The 22,342-nt window shown below is 29.7% G+C and overlaps 1 protein-coding gene across 1 annotated transcript; it reads right to left on the bottom strand.

The window, feature by feature from the left end:
- Positions 1–2,917: 2,917 nt before the first annotated feature.
- Positions 2,918–15,548, bottom strand: LOC143063617 (ubiquitin-like protein 5). Its single transcript, XM_076235845.1, has 5 exons — positions 15,424–15,548; positions 8,133–8,193; positions 6,297–6,380; positions 4,457–4,494; positions 2,918–3,329 (listed from the first exon to the last, which is right to left on the bottom strand). The coding sequence occupies exons 2-5, from the start codon at positions 8,186–8,188 to the stop codon at positions 3,286–3,288; spliced, it is 222 nt and encodes a 73-aa protein (XP_076091960.1). The 5' UTR covers positions 8,189–8,193; positions 15,424–15,548; the 3' UTR covers positions 2,918–3,285.
- Positions 15,549–22,342: the final 6,794 nt, after the last annotated feature.

The following is a 22,342-nucleotide window of genomic DNA, read 5'->3' as shown; positions in this document are numbered from 1 at the left end:
TTATGTATAAATTTATATTACCGGTAAGTTATTAAAGTAACCAAGAGTTAAATTTTAAAATGTTGTATCTTGATCAATATCGAACTAACAAAAACATCAAAGACTACAATTGTGTGATTAAAAAATTTAAATTGTGATAAATGTGTATTTTCAAACGAAATAGAAATAATTATTATTTCAAAGAAAACTGACTTAAAAAACTTTTGAAGTCGTTTTATTCCTCTGTGTTAAATTCATTTATCATTATATCAAATCGGACTGTATCTCAAATATAGAACAGACACTATGACCTCCATAGTTAAATGAGCATGTTGTCGTTAAGTTTTGTTGTCATACAAGATAGTTTAAGAAAAGAACGAGACGATTTACATATTCTGAACGTTAACCTTTATCAATGAAATGTGTGTCATATTATATAATACAAAACAATCCTTTCTGTAGGTCAGTCTCAAATGGCCGTTATATATTTGTGACTTAACTTGCAGACAATTAAATGATTATCTTCCATAGCCTGGGGAAATGGGGAAAAAATACTCGAACAACTCATCAATGACTGTTGATTCATTATTATTTGTTGGATACCAATTTTCGTGGGTTTCGCGGGAAAAGGTGACCAACAAATTCAAATATTCAACGAATCACAAATTTTCAATAGGCTTCGTATGCAAAGAATTGTTCCAAATTTATTCATACCGGAGTCTTTTAAAGCTTACTTACGATAGTTTGATCATTGTTTTGACCATTGTAGAAAGCCATAAGGTTCCCAATGTCACAATTCTCGTCCTTTGTGGTGTTTTTGGTGTATTCTTTGTTTCATTGAAAATCATACATCTTATAATTTAAGTATGATGTCTCTGAAATAAATCCTAAATACATTTTACCTGGGACTATTTTAGTACTACCAACATATTATGTCCAAGGTTTAATAAGAATGCTATTAATTATTTATGACAAAAGTAAATAGGTTTTATGCACTATTTTGTCAAGAATATTAAAGTTAAACGGGAGCATTGAATGGTTTGATTTTAATGAGATTGGGTTTGAGCATAAATAAAATGATATAGGGTTTGAGCATATATGAAATGAGATTGGGTTTGAGCATAAATAAAATAAGATTGGGTTTGAGCATAAATAAAATGAAATTGGGTTTGAGCATATATGAAATGAGATTGGGTTTGAGCATAAATAAAATAAGATTGAGTTTGAGCATAAATAAAATGTGATTGGATTTGAGCATAAATAAAATGAGATTGGGTTTGAGCATAAATAAAACCGGTGTACCCTCGGACAAAGTGTTTAACCTGTAAATCAAATCAAAATAACTGATTATTATAATGAAACAATAAGTAATTTAATTATTAAATAATTTAACAAATGTGCACACACTAAAATGTCTTGCCTTCAGCACTTATCTTTGATATTATGTTGATAGTCCTTAATATAAAACTTTATTACAAATGTCACATAAACTTAACATTAACCAAGAAAACTAAACATTGACCAATGAACCATGAAAATGACGTCAAAATTAGATGAACTATGCCAGGCAGACATGTACAGCTATTCTTCCATACAACAAATATAGTTGACCTATTGCTTATACACAAAATAAAAAAACTTAACACTGAGCAATGAAGTGAAAATTAGGTCAAGGTCAAATAAAACCTGTGCGACTGACATATGGATCATAAAATATTTCCATACACCAAATATAGTTGACCTATTGCATATTATATTAGAAACCAGATGCTCTGCAGGGCACAGCTTTATACGACCGCAGAGGTTGAACCCTGAACAATTGGGGCAAGTATGGACACAACATTCAAGCTGGATTCAGCTCTAAATTTGGATTGTGATTAAATAGTTGACACAGCATAGGTTTCTAACACAGAATGAATGTGGTCTAATGAACTTAAATTTTTTTTTTTGCCTTTGAGCAATTCACTATGCTGTTGAATATTAATCCTCTCAAAAAATGTTTGAAGAAATTTTCTTTTTATTTATGAAATCTGAAATGAGAAAAATTTGCTTTTTATATTTATCTAGAATATTCCGAAACAAAACTCTCATGTTATTATGACATATTTGTTGTAATAGCAATGAAACGAGTCATATCGAATATCGGTATGAAAATGAGACTGTTCTATGATGGCTTTTATTTATTGAAGGCACTAATTAATTTATAAAATACAAAATTATTGTATTTATTGGCTCTTAGTAATGTTCAATAGGCTAGCGTATTTGAATAAAATTTCAAAGACTTAAATTTAATACAATACAAACAATTCTTAGCTCTATTTTAGAACATGTAATTTAAACTTGTTGAAATGAAGTCTAAAATTTGTCACAGTAAGCTTTAAGAATTCTTTTTTATTTAAATTCGTCTTTTAATTTAGATTTATCATGCATGTCTCTAAACATAGTATGCGACGCGTAACAGTTTATAAGTAGGTGTTCTCATATCATATATGCATTTGATACGGTGCATTTATTATGGATATATTTCAGACTCCATTTATGAAAGAAAATTTATAAAGCAGAGCATTTTTTTTTTGTAGCTCTATTTTTGAACATGTAATATAAACACGCATTTGTTAGGGACATATTTCAGATTTCATTTATGAAAGGAAATCTATAGAGCAGAAATTTGATTTTTTTTTTGTATCAATTTAAAATGTAGATTCAAATATTTTGCACTTTAAACGATAAAGTAAAACTTCTTCAAAACTTATATATAATGTATAGTTCTGCGTCAGCAAAAAAAAAGCTAAGGAAAGTGTCTCTTTTTCACAAATACTTATTTCATTGAATCTCGAGTTTATATTTTTCTAACAATGACGTTCTACCTCCATAACCCTGCAAATGTCATGGCAGGTCACATGTATAAACAGTAAAAATTGTCAGGAATAAGAACAAAAACAATAATGAATACTGTCATTTTCTAGTATTCTAAATTTTTATTTTGCCAGGTACATCTACCAATATGCTGTATTTTCATTTCTGTAATTATTCACACTACTATAGAAAAAAAAAAAAATAACAAACTTCTTTGAAATTGCTAAATGTTTGTTCAAATATGCTGAAAACATTTCAAAGATATTTTTGTCACACATAGATATACAGCTTCCATACATATAAAATACTGCTTCACTAACAATATTCACATTTATTGTTGTCTCATCACATGTAACCTGTACACAGATTTACATTAACATTTGATGCATGATTATTGAATGATGTCTTGATGATTTTAATGTATAATGAAAAATGTCTGATATGTAGGTGTCATTGATAATACAGTTCCAGATTCATACCATCTTTAATTTCATCTGAATATTGTGTTAAGGAAGACTGATAAATTCTTTTGATCAAGGGTAAATAACCCCTAAGGCCAGGAGAATGTTTTATCAGAAATTTGAAATATCAAATCCTCTCATTACTAATTGATTGTATGGAAATAATTTATGTTTTGAAATTGAATTTAGTGTGTCTTTCAGAAAGCTGTGTGCATTTAACATTGTGATTGTTGTATAACTGACATGATAGGTGAAATTAGTTATTGTGATTTCTGGTGATCATGTTATTAAAATTCTGAGTACACAATTTTTTTACTTTTTTTCAGGTAACCAAAAGCAATTTACACAATAAATAAAACATTGCAAACCTTTATTTCATTCATTATGCATATTATGTCTAGATATTCAGACATCTTTTAACACTCAAAGTTGTAGTTTTTCAACTGTTTTCAAAATAAAGACCATTATTTCTCTATTTTTTCTCATATTTTGATGTATTATATAATCATGATTATAGATTTTGTTATGAAAAAAATTGTTTATGTGAAAATGTAGCTTTATTTTTCATTTTAGCAGTAAACATCATTTAATAGATTAAAGACTATATTTTTACATAATCATGATAATTTTCCAATTTTTACTAATATTAGTTTATAAAAACTGTTCTGTTTGGGGTCTGTTTGGAATTAACATTTTCTTTCAAGGTTTTAAAAGTAGCTGTTTGTTAAACACTACACTTACAGTATTGTTACTTTAAAAGTGGGTCTGAATAGACTCTATTATATATATAAATATATTTTCTTTTATCAAACACACCTCTTATCCTTACACTTATCATCATAAGACAAAACATTAATCTAAATTTTACCCCTTAAAAAAATGTAATTGAATTTAATAATAATATAAGTCAACTCAAATCAAGAACCTTGCGGCTCTTTAGTTAATGCTGATCTTCAACGTGTTTTTTTTTCATTTTACCACAACTTTTTTTTTACATTATAAAAATTTAAACGCCTGACAAATTGTAGACAGATGTCTGTTGATGAAGACACTATGATAACATCTACTTTTTTTATGTGTTGTTAGGTTGCTGTCTCATTGATGTAAACCCCACAACTCCTTTTATTTATTACTATGTCTAAGATCTTGAGAAAGGATACAATCTCCTATTGTAACATGGTCTTTGAATATTGTGTACCTGTGAAGAAAAAATAAACAGTTGGTACAGACTTGTTATATGGGATAACATGGCTCTTTTTTCCACAACAAGCAAATTCAATTAGAAACCTAAAGATGTGATTTCAATATACATTAATTCAAATACATAACCACTCTTTAGATAATTTTGAATACTTATATATTCATAAAAAAAAACTTAAACAAGAGGTTCTCAAGAGCCTGAATTGCTCACCTGTTATTTTTTGCTTAAAATCTTTCCACAATGATAATTTTGCTTTTCAATATATATATTAACGAGTGTCTTAAAAATTCCATTTAACTGTTCTTTGTAACTGTCATATTTTTGTCAAAAGCAAAAAAATGGTTTTTACCTCCTATGTTCCATTTTAGTCATAGTGGCTGTTTCTTGACGTACAAGGAAATAAAGTAAAAAATTTATACTAGATATTCTGAAACCCATTCAGCCTAACTTTGGCTGAAATTGATTCAGCAGTTTCAAATGGAGAATGCTTTTTACCCCTATATGTTCTTTTTTTTAGCCATGGTGGCCATGTTTTTTGACGAAATGGAAAATAAAACACAAACTCTATTCTAGATACCCTAAGAATCATGTAGTTTCATAGGGGAAAAAGTAAAATCACAAAAATACGGAACTCAGAGGAAAATCAATTCGAAAAGTCCATAATCACATGGCAAAATCAAATAACAAAACGCATCAAAAACGAATGAACAAGAACTGTCATATTCCTGACTTGGTACAGGCATTTTCAAATGTAGAAAATGGTGGATTGAACCCTGTTTTATAGCTAATAAAGCTAAACCTCTCACTTGTATGACAGTCGTATCACATTCCATTATATTGTCACCGATGCTTGAACAAAACAAACAGACACAATAGTTAAAAATGTCAAAAATAGGGGTACAGCAGTCAACATTGTGTTATCATATTAATCACTATAAAAACAACAAATGTAACGAAGAGGCACACATCAAATTAACATCCTCATTTTGATTATATTATACGATTTTATTTGTCTATGTAAAATGCACCCAGAAAGAAATAACCATGGGGAAGATTTTTTAAAGTTAAAAAACATGATAAGATTCATCTGAAAATTTCAGGGCTGATAGAACTTTACATAATGAACTTTTTTACACCAGGTCAGCTTTGCTCTAAATGCTTTGGTTTTTGAGATATATGCCAACAACTGCATTTTGTCCCTATGTTCTATTTTTAGCCATATACCATGTTTTTAAATGAAACAGAAAATAATACACAAACTTTATTCTAGATACCCTAAGGATCATTCAGCTTAAGTTTGGTAGGAATTGGTTCAGAAGTTTCAGAGAAGATGTTTAAAATAGTTTACACCAGAGAGACGACAACGGACGACAAATGATGACAAAAGCTTATTGTTCCTTTGGAACGGTGAGCTAAAAACATACCATTTTTTCAGATCCCAACAATGGGTTAGAAGATTCATCTGAAAATTTCAGGGCTGATAGAACTTTACATAATGAACTTTTTTACACCAGGTCAGCTTTGCTCTAAATGCTTTGGTTTTTGAGATATATGCCAACAACAGCATTTTGTCCCTATGTTCTATTTTTAGCCATATACCATGTTTTTAAATGAAACAGAAAATAATACACAAACTTTATTCTAGATACCCTAAGGATCATTCAGCTTAAGTTTGGTAGGAATTGGTTCAGTAGTTTCAGAGAAGATGTTTAAAATAGTTTACACCAGAGAGACGACAACGGACGACAAATGATGGCAAAAGCTTATTGTTCCTTTGGAACGGTGAGCTAAAAACATACCATTTTTTCAGAACTATTTTTTCAGCTTTTGTTCCAGTCTGTGCAGCTATCAGCTTCTTTAAGTCACCAATTGTGTCATCTATACTGGTAATTGTTAAGGACCATTGCAGTTAGTTAGTAAAGCTCTTGATTTATATTCATATATACTAGACATTGCTAGACATGATCAAATGATGATAGAAGTCTTTAAAAAAAAAAAAAGAAAAAAAAAAAGACCAACATGCAAATACATGTACAATACTTATAGTATAACTAATCCCAGAATTCAAATATCGAAAATATTCAAGGAGTGATAGAACAACACATTAATTCACGAATGCGCACAGCGCATGAGCTAATTATCAGTGTTGTTCGGTCACAAGTTGAATATTTTTCGATATTTGAATTCTTTGATTAGTTATTTTTTTTATTACATTGGCAAATTTATTTTTTTTATGAAATTAAAGAAGAAAATGTAAGAAACTATGATATAACCTTTTCTACGCATTTACAATTTGTTTTGATCCAACATTATCGACATCTTGACAATGCCAATTGTTGTATGACGTCAGAGAAGTGAAATAACCACGTTTATTTCACATGTGAAATTATCGGTTTTTATTTCACTGGGAAATCAATGTAACTCATTGCAAACAATTTAAAAAATATATTTATTAAATTGGTTGCAATGAATTACATTGTGGTTATTTCACTCCTCTGACATCATACATGATTATTTCACTCCTCTGACATCATACGTGGTTATTTCACTTCTCTGACATCATACAACAAGAGGCGTTGTCAAGACGTCGATAACCTCTGATCAAAACAAATTGTGAATGTACTTTAATTTCATAAAAAAAAAACCTTTGCCAATGTAATAAAATGAATAAGTAATCAAAGAATTCAAATATCGAAAAATATTCAACTCGTTACCGAACAACACTGCAATGCAGTGATAATTAACTCATGCGCTGCGGGCATTCGTGAATTAATGTGACAGTGTTGTTCGGTCACTCGTTGAATATTTTTTGATATTTGAATTCTTTGATTACTTATTCTATAAATATATATATATATATATCAGATTGTCTAGAAAAGGCAATACTGCAGAGATAAGGATTTGAATCAATCATTTTGTTTAATTCTATATATCTTATATCAGTACAACTGCACAAATTTTAATACTGCATATATAAATAAATTGAAATTTTGTAAAATATTTTACATTTTTTATCATGTTTATATGTTTATATTCAAATTTCTAATTTTGAAAGTATGATATTTTGTGAAATTTAATTGTGTATTACTACATCACGATTAAAAATCAAGTTGGTTAAAAAATATGTTGGGACTGAATTACAGAAACCTTTAGTTCTAAAAAAAATAATTATAAATTAGAATGTTTGATATGATATAGTTGTAATAAGGTTGTTTTCTTATTTTTGAATGGACACTTAAACATCTATCACTGGACATGCTGGAGTAAAATCATATATTTATCAATAGACACAATAAAAAATTTGAGCAAAAAACCTACTGACAAACATTATGATTTTGTTTTCATATTAGTGAATTTTCCTTTAATTTTAACCAATTTAGGGTTAACCGATAATAAAATAATTGGCAAATGATATACCACATTGTACAATGTAGAAAAGCACATGTATGTATTCGGTGTACTAGTTCTAAGTCAAGACAAACAACATACATGCACATGTAGGATTCAAAATGGATAATTCATCCTTGAATAAAAGTATAGTTGACTCTGATTGGTTGCTTAATATATATCTGAAGGAGAGTCAGCACCTATTGGCCTGTGGAGTGATAGTAAATATATAATACTACAAAGGATACTTGCACTTGACTCTAACTTTTTTCCCCAGTCTGTCATTACAAGTAATCTCTATCATGATGTCTGAAAAATTAAATTATTAAACTCAAATTAGAAGCTCCAATGACTAATAAATGTATTTCATGCATGCTTCATAAGAATCCATACTCTTGAATGGCAGACAAAGTCTAACATGTTTAAGAAGCACTCAAAATTATCAATTCATTCACAAAAATTTGTAAAGGTTCCGTGGAACCCAGTGTCTTGTCTACTTTTGCAACAAAGATGGGGGAAAAAATATTAAAAATTTTCCTATTAGATTCTATCTTTTGATTGTAAGAAGCTTCTGTCCATGTTTAGTAAATATCCAGAATGGTATATGATATTCTTATGAATTAAATGTTTTAAAAACTTTTACTGCAGACTGTAAAATAAGAAGATGTGGTATGGTTGCCAAAGAGACAACTCGCCATAAGTGACCAAAATGACACAGAAATTAACAACTATACATGTAGGTCACCTTACAGCCTTCAACATTGAGTAAAGCCCATACTGCATAATGTTAACTGGAAGAATGAATAAGTCTATTTATAAGTAATACATGTTTATACGGGAAAACAAAAAATGAATTTTTACAAATTTCCTTTTACATGTAGACATGGTAGATACATGTACTAGCTTTTGATCATGAACAGTTACACACTTCTGTCCAAGTTTTGTACAAATCCAGGATAGTTTAACCCTTTCCTCCGTGGAATTTTTTTTCTTCATATACTTGATTCGCATAGGATTTTTTTCAATAAAAAAAATCATCAGGTTTAAAGTATCAATTCGTTGTGAAAAAATTCAATGAAATTCAAGTCAGATATTCTCATGAATATCCTTTTTATATTGTATACAATTTTTTTTAAGTCTGATGCAGACAGTCAAAGCGTTTCAACTAAGGTACTAGACAGGCGTCAAAAGGCGTCGTTATGGAGTAAAGGGGGTGGCGTCAAAAAGCGTCATTATGGAGGAAAGGGTTAACTTAAGGAAGTCATTAAAATTTAACCACCAGAGTGAATGTAATTGTTAACTGGCAGAAAAAAAATTAAATCCATTTATCTTTTGGTTGTCTGTTGCACACACACCCTTGCCACCTGTCTCTGTACTTTTTCTAGAGATCTTATATTTTCATTTGTACAATATAAATGGGTCTCATCAGAGACTTATATACATGATATATGTGTATATATGTCTCTGGGTCCAATTCAGTAGAACAGTATTTTAACTTTTGTCTTATGAGTGTGTGACGGGATTGCTTCCCTTAGACATGTTAGAATGTCAGAACATGAGGTAGATACTTAGTCAGCTGTAAGGGGTTGAGCTTAGGAATCACTGTACTTCTTTAGCTCAGTGGGTTAACAAGCTGCCTTGTAACACAGAGGTCCCAGGTTCAATTCCCAGTGGAGGCAAAGATGATTTGTATGTAGAATCATGCTCTCCCATTACATTGGTGCCCAACTAAAAAACCCACTGTGATTAGAGAGGAATTATAGCTAGGGAATGTGTTGTGAGGGTCGTATTGGTATCACACCTCTTGAGGGGGGGAGTGTGATGGGATTGCTGCCCTTATCACATGTGGTAGATACTTAGTCACAGCCGTAAGCAGATGAGCTAAGGAAGCACTTCTTTAGCTCAGTTGCTTTACTCACTGGCTTCTAACAAAGGGGTCCCAGGTTCCATTCCCAGTGGAGACACATGATTTTGTATGTAGAATCATGCTCTCCGGTTTCAAATGTTTGGTATGCTCTTTCTTTAATAGTTTGTGATTGGACTTTAGTCTTTAAAATTTCTTCTCATGAAACAAGGATTTATTTGCTTTAGCAGCGGTTTGTTGAATGCGAGAGTTCCATTTCAGGTCTGCTAAGATGGTGATACAGTACTTGCAACCTTAGGCGTTACTATTTCAGCGATCAATCAGCGGTCATCGATCAGTCACCGATCAGTCAAGTTCGCGTCAAACTCACGTCAGCAATCCGTCAGACTTATAGTAAAAGTAATTGACTGATCGGACTGATCGGACGGATAGTACCGATCGACCTTGATGACGGATTGAACTTTAATACGTCACATGATGAACTAATATAAATTACGGAATCTTAGTTTCGTTTAATTTTTATTAAAATGGCGACTCGTGAAAATCGAACGTTCAATGATACATTTTGTTTATTAATTATTTAGCAAACTTTTATGAATTGAAATGAAAAGAAATGTACAGATAAAACCTAAATTAAAATATCATCATTAAATGATGGTCTTTTTCGTTTTATTTAGGTTATATATTTTCAAACCCGGCGAGTGTCTACATCGCGAAATTGATTTTATTATTTTCCAAACATACTCGGGAAAAACAAAATGAAAGGATCAGTTATGGAAAAATGTAGTCTATTTTTTGTTAATATTTTAATTTTTTGTATCCTTATCATCATAAAATTCTTTAAAAAAAATCATAATCATGGACTTTCTATATTCTCGTCACAATCGAAGCCTTTAAAATAACAAATTACAACACTAACTACTCCTAAACAATAAAAAGTACAAAAATCCAATGGTGGTAAACATAAATACATTCCTTAAAAAGAAAGAAATAATTTTAAGCAGATTTATTCTTGAATAATTCACATTTTCTACAAAAAACAGATGAAAATCATTTATAACAACTGATTGCAATTGAAATTACAATATTTTCCAATATGAGAAGAAATATTTGCATTTTGGCAACGCGTACAAAAAAATTATATCTTCTTCCTTAAAGTAAACATAATTTATGAAGAACAACCAATCCTGATGAACAAAAAGTAATGAAATCATATGGCGGTTAATAATTTATATCATAATAAAGCAATAACTGCATTCTTATTCCACAAAAATAAAAGTTTAAGCATTTTAAGTCTCATTATATCTCAATTCTAATTAGAAGACTTGTCTCAAAATGGTAAAAATAACTGATTTCAAATAAAATAGTATCATTTTTGATAAAAAGAAGAATAGTTTTGGTTATTTTAAACAATGCGAACAAAATTTTGGTATGATTTTTCTGATATTCTTTTAATTTTATGAAAAAAAACTATTCTAAACTATAAAAAGTACAAAAATTTAATGGCGGTCAATAATTTTCAGTAAAATGAAGAAATATTTGCATTTTAGCAACGCGTACAAAAATTTAGTATCTTTTTCCTTAAAGTAAGCATATTTTATGAAGAACAGCCAATCTTGATGTACAAAAAGTACTCAAATCATATGACGGTTAATAATTTGTATCAAAATAAATCAATAACTGCATTCTTATTCCACAAAAATAAAAGTTTAAGTATTTTAATTCTCATTATATCTCAATTCTGATTAGAAGACTTGTCTCAAGATGGTAAATTAACTGATTTCAAATAAAATAGTATCATTTTCAATAAAAAGAAGAATAGTTTTGGTTATTTTAAACAATGCGAATAAAATTTTAGTATGATTTCTCTGACATTCTTTTAATTTTATGAAAAAAACTATTCTAAACTATAAAAAGCACAAAAACTTAATGGCGATCAATAATTTTCAGTAAAATGAAGAAATATTTGCATTTTAGGCAACGCGTACAAAAATTTAGTATCTTTTTCCTTAAAGTAAGCATATTTTATGAAGAACAGCCAATCTTGATGTACAAAAAGTACTCAAATCATATGACGGTTAATAATTTGTATCAAAATAAATCAATAACTGCATTCTTATTCCACAAAAATAAAAGTTTAAGTATTTTAATTCTCATTATATCTCAATTCTGATTAGAAGACTTGTCTCAAAATGGTAAAAATAACTGATTTCAAATAAAATAGTATAATTTTTGATAAAAGGAATAATAATTTTGGTTATTTTTTACAATGCGAACAAAATTTTAGTATGATTTTTCTGATATTCTTTTAATTTTATGAAAAAAAAAATATTCTAAACTATAAAAAGTACAAAAATTTGATGGCGCTCAATAATTTTCAGTAAAATGAAGAAATATTTGGATTTTAGGCAACGTGTACAAAAATTCAGTATCTTTTTCCTTAAAGTAACCATATTTTGTGAAGAACAGCCAATCTTGATGTACAAAAAGTACTGAAATCAAATGACGGTTAATAATTTGTATCAAAATAAAGCGATAACTGCATTCTTATTCCACAAAAATAAAAGTTTAAGTATTTTGATTCTCATTATATCTCAATTCTGATTATAAGACTTGTCTCAAAATGGTAAAAATAACTGATTTCAAATAAAATAGTATCATTTTTGATAAAAAGAAGAATAGTTTTGGTTATTTTAAACAATGCGAACAAAATTTTGGTATGATTTTTCTGATATTCTTTTAATTTTATGAAAAAAAACCTATTCTAAACTATAAAAAGTACAAAAATTTAATGGCGGTCAATAATTTTCAGTAAAATGAAGAAATATTTGCATTTTAGGCAACGCGTACAAAAATTTAGTATCTTTTTCCTTGAAGTAAGCATATTTTATGAAGAACAGCAAATCTTCATGTACAAAAAGTACTCAAATCATATGACGGTTAATAATTTGTATCAAAATAAATCAATAACTGCATTCTTATTCCACAAAAATAAAAGTTTAAGTATTTTAATTCTCATTATATCTCAATTCTGATTAAAAGACTTGTCTCAAGATGGTAAAAATAACTGATTTCAAATAAAATAGTATAATTTTTGATAAAAGGAATAATAATTTTGGTTTATTTTATACAATGCAAACAAAATTTTAGTATGATTTTTCTGATATTCTTTTAATTTTATGAAAAAAAAAACTATTCTAAACTATAAAAAGTACAAAAATTTAATGGCGCTTAATAATTTTCAGTAAAATGAAGAAATATTTGCATTTTAGGCAACGCGTACAAAAATTTAGTATCTTTTTCCTTAAAGTAAGCATATTTTATGAAGAACAGCCAATCTTGATGTACAAAAAGTACTCAAATCATATGACGGTTAATAATTTGTATCAAAATAAATCAATAACTGCATTCTTATTCCACAAAAATAAAAGTTTAAGTATTTTAATTCTCATTATATCTCAATTCTGATTAGAAGACTTGTCTCAAGATGGTAAAAATAACTGATTTCAAATAAAATAGTATAATTTTTGATAAAAGGAATAATAATTTTGGTTTATTTATACAATGCGAACAAAATTTTAGTATGATTTTTCTGATATTCTTTTAATTTTATGAAAAAAAAACTATTCTAAACTATAAAAAGTACAAAAATTTGATGGCGCTCAATAATTTTCAGTAAAATGAAGAAATATTTGGATTTTAGGCAACGCGTACAAAAATTCAGTATCTTTTTCCTTAAAGTAAGCATATTTTGTGAAGAACAGCCAATCTTGATGTACAAAAAGTACTGAAATCAAATGACGGTTAATAATTTGTATCAAAATAAAGCAATAACTGCATTCTTATTCCACAAAAAAAAAAGTTTAAGTATTTTGATTCTCATTATATCTCAATTCTGATTAGAAGACTTGTCTCAAAATGGTAAAAATAACTGATTTTAAATAAAATAGTATCATTTTTGATAAAAAGAAGAATAGTTTTGGTTATTTTAAACAATGCGAACAAAATTTTGGTATGATTTTTCTGATATTCTTTTAATTTTATGAAAAAAAACCTATTCTAAACTATAAAAAGTACAAAAATTTAATGGCGGTCAATAATTTTCAGTAAAATGAAGAAATATTTGCATTTTAGGCAACGCGTACAAAAATTTAGTATCTTTTTCCTTGAAGTAAGCATATTTTATGAAGAACAGCCATTCTTGATGTACAAAAAGTACTGAAATCATATGACGGTTAATAATTTGTATCAAAATAAATCAATAACTGCATTCTTATTCCACAAAAATAAAAGTTTAAGTATTTTAATTCTCATTATATCTCAATTCTGATTAAAAGACTTGTCTCAAGATGGTAAAAATAACTGATTTCAAATAAAATAGTATAATTTTTGATAAAAGGAATAATAATTTTGTTTATTTTATACAATGCAAACAAAATTTTAGTATGATTTTTCTGATATTCTTTTAATTTTATGAAAAAAAACTATTCTAAACTATAAAAAGTACAAAAATTTCATGGCGCTTAATAATTTTCAGTAAAATGAAGAAATATTTGCATTTTAGGCAACGCGTACAAAAATTTAGTATCTTTTTCCTTAAAGTAAGCATATTTTATGAAGAACAGCCAATCTTGATGTACAAAAAGTACTGAAATCAAATGACGGTTAATAATTTGTATCAAAATAAATCAATAACTGCATTCTTATTCCACAAAAATAAAAGTTTAAGTATTTTATTTCTCATTATATCTCAATTCTGATTAGAAGACTTGTCTCAAGATGGTAAAAATAACTGATTTCAAATAAAATAGTATCATTTTTGATAAAAAGAAGAACAATTTTGGTAATTCTAAACAATGCGAAAACAAATTTAATATTATTTCTTTGACATTCTTTTAATTTCACGAAAAAACAACCTATTCGAAACTATAAAAAGTTCAAAAATCCAATGGCGGTCAATAATAACCATTTTCGTAGGAATAAGTTGATTTTAACAGAGTCATATAATACAATTATGTATTATATGTCTCTGATGTTAACAATATTTAATACAAAATTATTAATCAACACAAACAATTTAACGCTCTAAGCATATTATTCTGTTATACTATTTTCACTTTTTTATTGCAACCAATTTTATTACAAATTAACGTGTAAATTAAGGTGCCTTCGTAGAGGTCCGCGTTTATCGTTTGTAAACACTGTCGAGTTCGGTTTACATACAAATTTTAAATATATACGTATCCGTCCGATCCGTGCATAAATTTAATTTACTGATCGATCGGTGACAGTTGTCAGGGTAACTCTCACATAGGTTATTTGACTTATCTGACGGATCCTATGGGTCACCGATCACCGATCACTCATCGATCAGTCAAACATCCGTCACCGATCATTCACCGATCAGTCAAGTTCACGTCAAACAGTAACGCCTAAGGTTGCAAGTACTGTACCTAAGTATTTAGCATATTTTACTGGTTCTAAAATGTGTCCATACATGTTGTTATAAAAGTGAATGGGATTTATCTTTGTTGTTTATATGTTCATATTTTTTTACACAATTTATTTGGCCTTATAGTACTGTTATACAGTTTTATTAAAGTTATACTCGAAACGTGTGATTTTATTTACACATGAATGGCACATTGTTATTAAATCTTAATTTTCAATCATACCAAGTGTGTACAGTACTGCAGATTAGGGAAATATTGAACAAAACTGAAGAAATGTGGAATACAAGGTGAAATATTCGTTCTTCGTTACTCGACAGGAAACTGCAATACAGTTATCTCCCTTCGTGGTGTTGACAAATTAAGATATTCATTTCTGAGTAAGGTGCCAATAGGATATATTTCTGTATTTTATTTTTTCTTTGTTTATTTAATACGAATATATAAGGGGACGACCATTTGATATTTTGGGGGGAGGGGGCAGGAGGATTTTCAAAATAAATAACCCAGCCTTGATAATGACAAAAATAAATGGTTTGTTCTGTGGTAATTTGAAAGTAAATAATCTGACTTACCGTGAATGTTTTGAAAATAAATTACTCTGCATGTCTTTTAAGCCATTTTATAAATGCTATTCAAAAGTATGAGATTGCACCATATTCTTCATAAAATTCATCTTTTTACAAAAAAAATAAACGCGAAACACTTCAAAATCTTTTAATTATAAAATTGAAATGTCTCAGTGAAAATGGGTTTCATTTAACTTGAGGTACAATGTATATGGTCTCGGAAACACTTTTATTACAGGGACATATATATACATATATAACTACATTGTGTTTTCAGACGTACCCCCCCCCCCCCCCCCCACTTTTTTTTGGGGGGGGGGGTCCGTATGTTTATTATTTATTATTAGTTTTCAGTGTTATTTATCTTATTGTTTGTCATTTTATGTTTTATCTGTTCTCGGGTTTGTTTTTTGTTCATTGATTGCCCTTCTGTGTTCTCTTAGTGATGCATTGCATTCCTTTTGTAATATAGTAATTTTGTTTTAAACTCGATCATGAGTTTTATTTTATTCAAGACGGTTTAGCTATTTTTTTACAACTTAATAACTACTTTAAATTGTATCCCAGTTAGGAGTTATATCAATTAGTAATTGAAATGTGTTATACTAACTTGACATTCATGTAGTTACTAGTATATCACCCCCTCTTAACTTGACTTGATTTGAAGAAAAAAAAAACATAATTTACATGTATTAAAAAATAAATTCTGCAAGCCGAAATACCAAAATCCAGCAGCCACATACTTAACTATGTGAATTACATTTTTGCTTTATCCTACATACATGTATTTGTCTTTGATGTTGTCCCTAAACACTAAAGTCTTACACTGAATCTATACATTTTGCTTGAAACCAATTACAAATATTGTCAAAAAATTATTAAAACAGAACTTGGGTTAAGGGTCTGGGAAATGCTCAGAAAGCATGATTTTGCATCATTTGTTCTATAGTTTCTTGGGGACTTCAGCGGGTCCCAAACCATTCGTTATTTTTTTAACCTCGCTCCGCTCGGCTCAAAAATGTTTGGCAATACTTTTAAAAGAGGCTAGTTACAGCCAAACATTTGTGTAGTGTATGTATGCAATACATGTATACATTGTGTATGCAGTTGGGAATTCAGAAGATTCATTTCCGCAGAGGATGATGATTAATTCTAAGAAAATGAAAAATCTTGCTTCAACAGTGCAGAAAAAAAATAATCTGTTCTCTTAGTTTTCGAAAATAAATAACCGATCCAAAACAAATCCCCTGCCCCCCCCCCCCCCCTCCCCCCTTCCGAATATCGAATGGTCGTCCCCTAATTTGAGGTTTGTTTGTATAGTTAATAAAGATTTTTTTTAATAACTTATGCTCAATGTGTAGGTGTGTGGCACGAATCGAAAATGAAACAAAAGAAACAATACGAAAAGATATAAAACGAGATGGTAAAAAATTGGCTACACAAATGAATCAAAATAATATACAGGACAACTACTATTTGTACTATACATAAACGATCTTCCAGACAAAGTGGATTCTGATGCAAACCTATTTGCAGATGACACCAAGATCTTCAGAATAATGAAAATCTAGAATAACAGAGCAATTCGAGAGCCGTGGTGTAGTGGTTAGTGCATCGGACTACTAACACAAAGGTTACTGGTTCGATTCCCGTTTCGGGATGAAAAATTTAGTGACGGAATTTTCGGGTCTCCCTTGACACCATTTGCGAGTATGGTCTTGAGGAAACGATGATAGTCCGTCGGAAGTGGACTATAAATGGCTTACCCGTATTAAGAGAGAGCCATATTTCTTGCATGTAAAAGACACTCTTGTAGATTTCGAAAAAGAGCAGGCTAATGCCGCTACAAGGCATGCAGCACTCGCACCCGCAAAGTGGATAGGGATTAATATAAGTTTCAATAACTTGTTTCACAATCCACTATACATTCAATTCAATTCAAATCTTTATTGCCATAAAACTACATATTTATAGTATGTGACACACAACATAACAAAATGAAAATAAAAAATAACAACAGTCAAGATAAATATGTTTAAACTATGAGGATCTATACAAGATGGAATCTGTAGAGTGGCAAATGGCTACTCAATTTTCATCCTGAAAAATGTAAATTCATGAAAATATGTTAGAAATCTAACAGCACTGATCAATATGTTAGAAATCTAACAGCACTGATCACTCATAAAATAAAAGTCTACTAAATCATCCAATAGCACAAATTAAAGAGGAAAAAGATATAGGAGTCCTTATCGACTCAGAACTCAATTGGTACAGGAATCACATAAGTGAAAAAGTGAATGAGGCCAACTCCATATTTGCAGTTCTCTGAAGAACATTTAAATACTTGGGTACTGAGACATTCATGCCATTGTATAAAACCATGGTTAGAACTCATTTGGACTATACTAGTTCAGTTTGGTCTCCATACAAGAAAATATATATTGACAAAATAGAAGGAGTCCAAAGAAGGGTAAAAAACCCAACTACCAGCCTCTCAAAGACATGAGCTATCCAGAGAAACTTTAAAAAATTAGGCTTACTAACATTATCTTATAGGAGAATAAGAGGGGATATGATTGAAACCTGTAAAACAATCAATGAATACTATGACAAAGAAGTAAGCTCATTTTTAAAAATGGCAGATGATTCTCAACAAAGATATAGACTAGTAGCAGGACAAACAGTAAAAAAGTCATTCACCAAAGATTCCAATCTAATACCCGTAAAAACCCATTCTCTGATAGAATTGCTAAAACCTGGAACAAACTACCAGATAAAATAACAAAGGTCCCATCTATATATTATATTTATCTAGTCGGTTTTTTAAGGCATTTATGCCTTTCAAAAAAACCGACTAGATAACTATTGGTCTGACGAAGAGCTATACTTTAATGATTATAGAGCAAAACTATTTGAAAGTCACGGACAAAATAGTACTAGACTTGAAAAACTTAAATTACGAGTCTGGTGCAGAGGAACCTTCTGGGATCCTGTCCTCGAAATCAACTATAAGTAACTATAAGTAAGTAAGTAGATGCTCCCAAATAATGCATATTCGCTCCTTTCCGTTTAATATGCAGACCGGATTGTAAATGAGAACTACATTTTTTTTATCATACAGAACGATGACACTGACAATTTCAAAGCTCTAGATAATACAGGTTATTTAAATTCACTCATAATTGGGCAAATTTAGTGAGAAGGCTTTAAAGTTGCTATCTTTGTTGAAAAAAGGTTTTTTCTCACTAAATTTGTCCAATTATGAGTAAAACAAAATGAACAACTTCGAGGTAAAAAAAATAAAAAAAACTTTTATTTTACTGTTCTATCTGATGCACCAAAAAATCAGTTTCAATTATAGCACGATATTGGAATTTGACCATCAAAGGTACAAAACGGCCGGTTTTTTTTTATAAAAAAAAGCATAGACTTGTGTTTTGCATTTTTTGTTTTCTCATATAAAGTAATGTCTATTTTCTTTATCATATTACAGATTTTGGAGAAGATTTACAATTAATAACATTCACGATCCGATCGTAATGCTTGACCACCGTAAGGGATATATTCTTTCACGATCATTTTCCGATAAACCGAATAACAGCAATAGAAACCTCGTGAATGATTTTTAAAAGGTCGCAGCTAATTTTATCGTATTTTAAAAGATTAAGATTAAATGTCTTCATCATTGCTTATGTTTCATCTGACAATTATACAAACAAACCAAAAACCGATAAACTCGTACGAACAAAGGTACTTGTCATTGGCATTCGTTTCATCGAGAAAACATACCGTGAAAGAATACCTAACGGTGGTCAAGTATTACGATCGGATCAAAACGCGGAACCTGTTGTACTCTGTACTTGTTAACTTTAAAAAGACTCCTTGATAATAAAGAATTAACTACCCCCTTGAATGGTTGTCGTTTTAATCTGACATAATAAGGAAAGGTTGATGCTTTTAGATGTATAATAAAAAATATATGGAGTTTTTAAGTACAACTAAAAAAAAAATAATTACCGAACTCTGAGGGTAATTCAAACGGAAAGTCCGTAATCAAATGGCAAAACGAAAAGCCCAAACACATCAAACGAAAGTATAAAATATGTCAAATTCCTGAATTGTTACAGATATTTTCTTATGTAGGAAATGGTGGATTAAACATGGTTTTATAGCTAGCTAAACCTCTCACTGGTATGACAGTCGCATGAAACTCCATTATATTGACAACGATTTGAGTACAAAACAAACAAACATAACAGGAACAAATGGCAAAAATAGGGATACAGTAGTCACATTTCGTGTTATAATCTTAATAAACATAAAAACAAACAAATATATACTAAAGTACATTGTAACAAAGAATCACAAAAAGACATCAGTAATTGTTGTTGTCGTCTGTCGTTTGTTGCTGTGTTTTTCGTTCATTTTTTTGTACATTAATTACGCCGTTAGTTTTTCCGTTTGAATTATTTTACATTTGTGATTGCGGGGCTTTTTATAGCTGACTATATCGGTTTTGGGCTTTGCCATACGGTGATCTATTGCTGTAAAATTCTGTGTCATTTGGTCTCGTTAAAATAAAAATGAAATCTGCCTTTTTGTAGTTTTGTGAAAACAGTAACTGTTTACTTTTAAATCTTGGACTTTCTCAGATATATACTAGTATCAATGTTGAACCATTTTGAGAGACAGCTTTTTTGTGTAGTATTGTCCGTATAATGCATTCATTTAGATTAGTAATTGACTAAGATTTCGATCACGATCCTATACCAGAGCTTTCACGATCCAATTGCAATACTTGACCACCGTTAGGTATTCGTTCAAGATCTTTTTCTCGAGATACCGAATGACAACCGTGTATTATTTTAAAAACAAAGTGTAGAATATATAAGTATATTATATGGCTATACTTTTCTGTTTTCTCATTGGCTAAAAGCATAGGAAATCCTCTTCGATAAATCATTATATTTAGTTACCGCGGCAAAAATCACGAGTTAATATAAGATTTAAAACAGCGTCCATGGCCATGCACCTAAATATAGATGATTCCGGTGAATTTTTTTAGTAAACTTTATTGAATAGCTCACCTTATGAAAATTATCAAATGTAGAATTACAATTTTATTTACGAGAATTCCTCTAATGTATCGTAGATGGATAACGCAAATTCGTCTGTCCTCACAAAATCTATGTATTGAAACTGGTCGTTTTTATGGAAATTGGCGAAGATAGTAGATTGAGAATGTGTATTATGTGGGATAAAAATGAAGAAGAGAATGAAGTTAATCTTATTTTACAATGTACAAATTATACTGATATACGTTAAAAGTTTATCAAGAAACAGAATAGGGTTAGACCTTCAAGTTTTAAATTGGTACACTTACTTCCTGTTGGAAACACCAAGGACATTTGTAATTTTGAAGGTGCGTTGTTTACCATCTTGTCGTGGACGTAGTCGATGTACCACATCAAAGTTCATTTTGTCAGGGATATTTTAGCTTTTCCATTAAAAATAGAAGTTCCTTCATAATTTAAGTTCCAAATGGAAACATATTCTGGAATATTATTCCACTGGATTATATATTACAGTTTAAGTTCTTAACGGAATGAACGGTATATACTATATGTGTCCAACAGAAATACCATTATGCCATTGTTGATAACAAAGTTTCCAGTGGAACTTCTGTTAGGCTGAACAAATAAACCTTTATGTTGACAGTGTGTTTTCATTGAATTGTAATAGATCAACTGCCCAGTATTGACGCGTTCATTGAATTATGGCCAACCAATAAGCCAATAGAGAGAAAGACTAGCATAAATTACTTTAAACCATTTAATAATGCATTGCATAAAGGTATTTGAAACATGTTAGCTATGACAACTGAAAGGCTTTATACAGAACTTTATATCTGATTAAAGTTGCAATTTTTTGTGAAAGAAAAACTTATTCTTCAATGTGCGTAGAAAGACCACTCAAACTCTTGTACCCAGGCCATATTTATATACATGTACCTTTTCGTATATTTATTCATTTACGGCTTGTCCAGCTGTTCGGTTTGTACATACATTGACTTCACTGTTTATAACAGTTTCACTGCCGTGTCGAACTTGGCAAGTGAAATGGTTTCAAACTTAACCCTTCCCACACACACAACAGCAATTGTTTAATCTAGACGCGTTAGTTTTATTCTCTGTTCACAAAAAACACTTAGTACTATAATCGTATAGATTGAATTTTCTGATTGTTCACTGTTGTACTGTATCATTTATTATAAATTCATCATTCCTGATATCTAATATCAACTTTAATATTGAAAGACCTTAGGTGTAATACTACCAAATCATGGTACGTCACGTCCGGTTGAATACGAAAATATGTCGAAAAAAATATTGGGAATTTTAAAGCACCATTATTTTTTTATTTGGGGTTTCTATAGAATATTTTGTAAACATGAAAAAAATGTTATGTGAATTTTTTCTGTAGTACTGGACAGTATAAAACTTTACTCATGCCAAGTATTTCTTTCTTTAATTGAAACAAATATAAATTCTGCACAATTTTTTTGAAAAGTG

Source organism: Mytilus galloprovincialis, chromosome 2 (assembly GCF_965363235.1).
Source record: "Mytilus galloprovincialis chromosome 2, xbMytGall1.hap1.1, whole genome shotgun sequence".
In the NCBI taxonomy this organism is placed as follows: domain Eukaryota; kingdom Metazoa; phylum Mollusca; class Bivalvia; order Mytilida; family Mytilidae; genus Mytilus; species Mytilus galloprovincialis.
The sequence above is the reverse complement of the archived record's forward strand: the minus strand, read 5'-3'. Positions and strand labels throughout refer to the sequence as shown.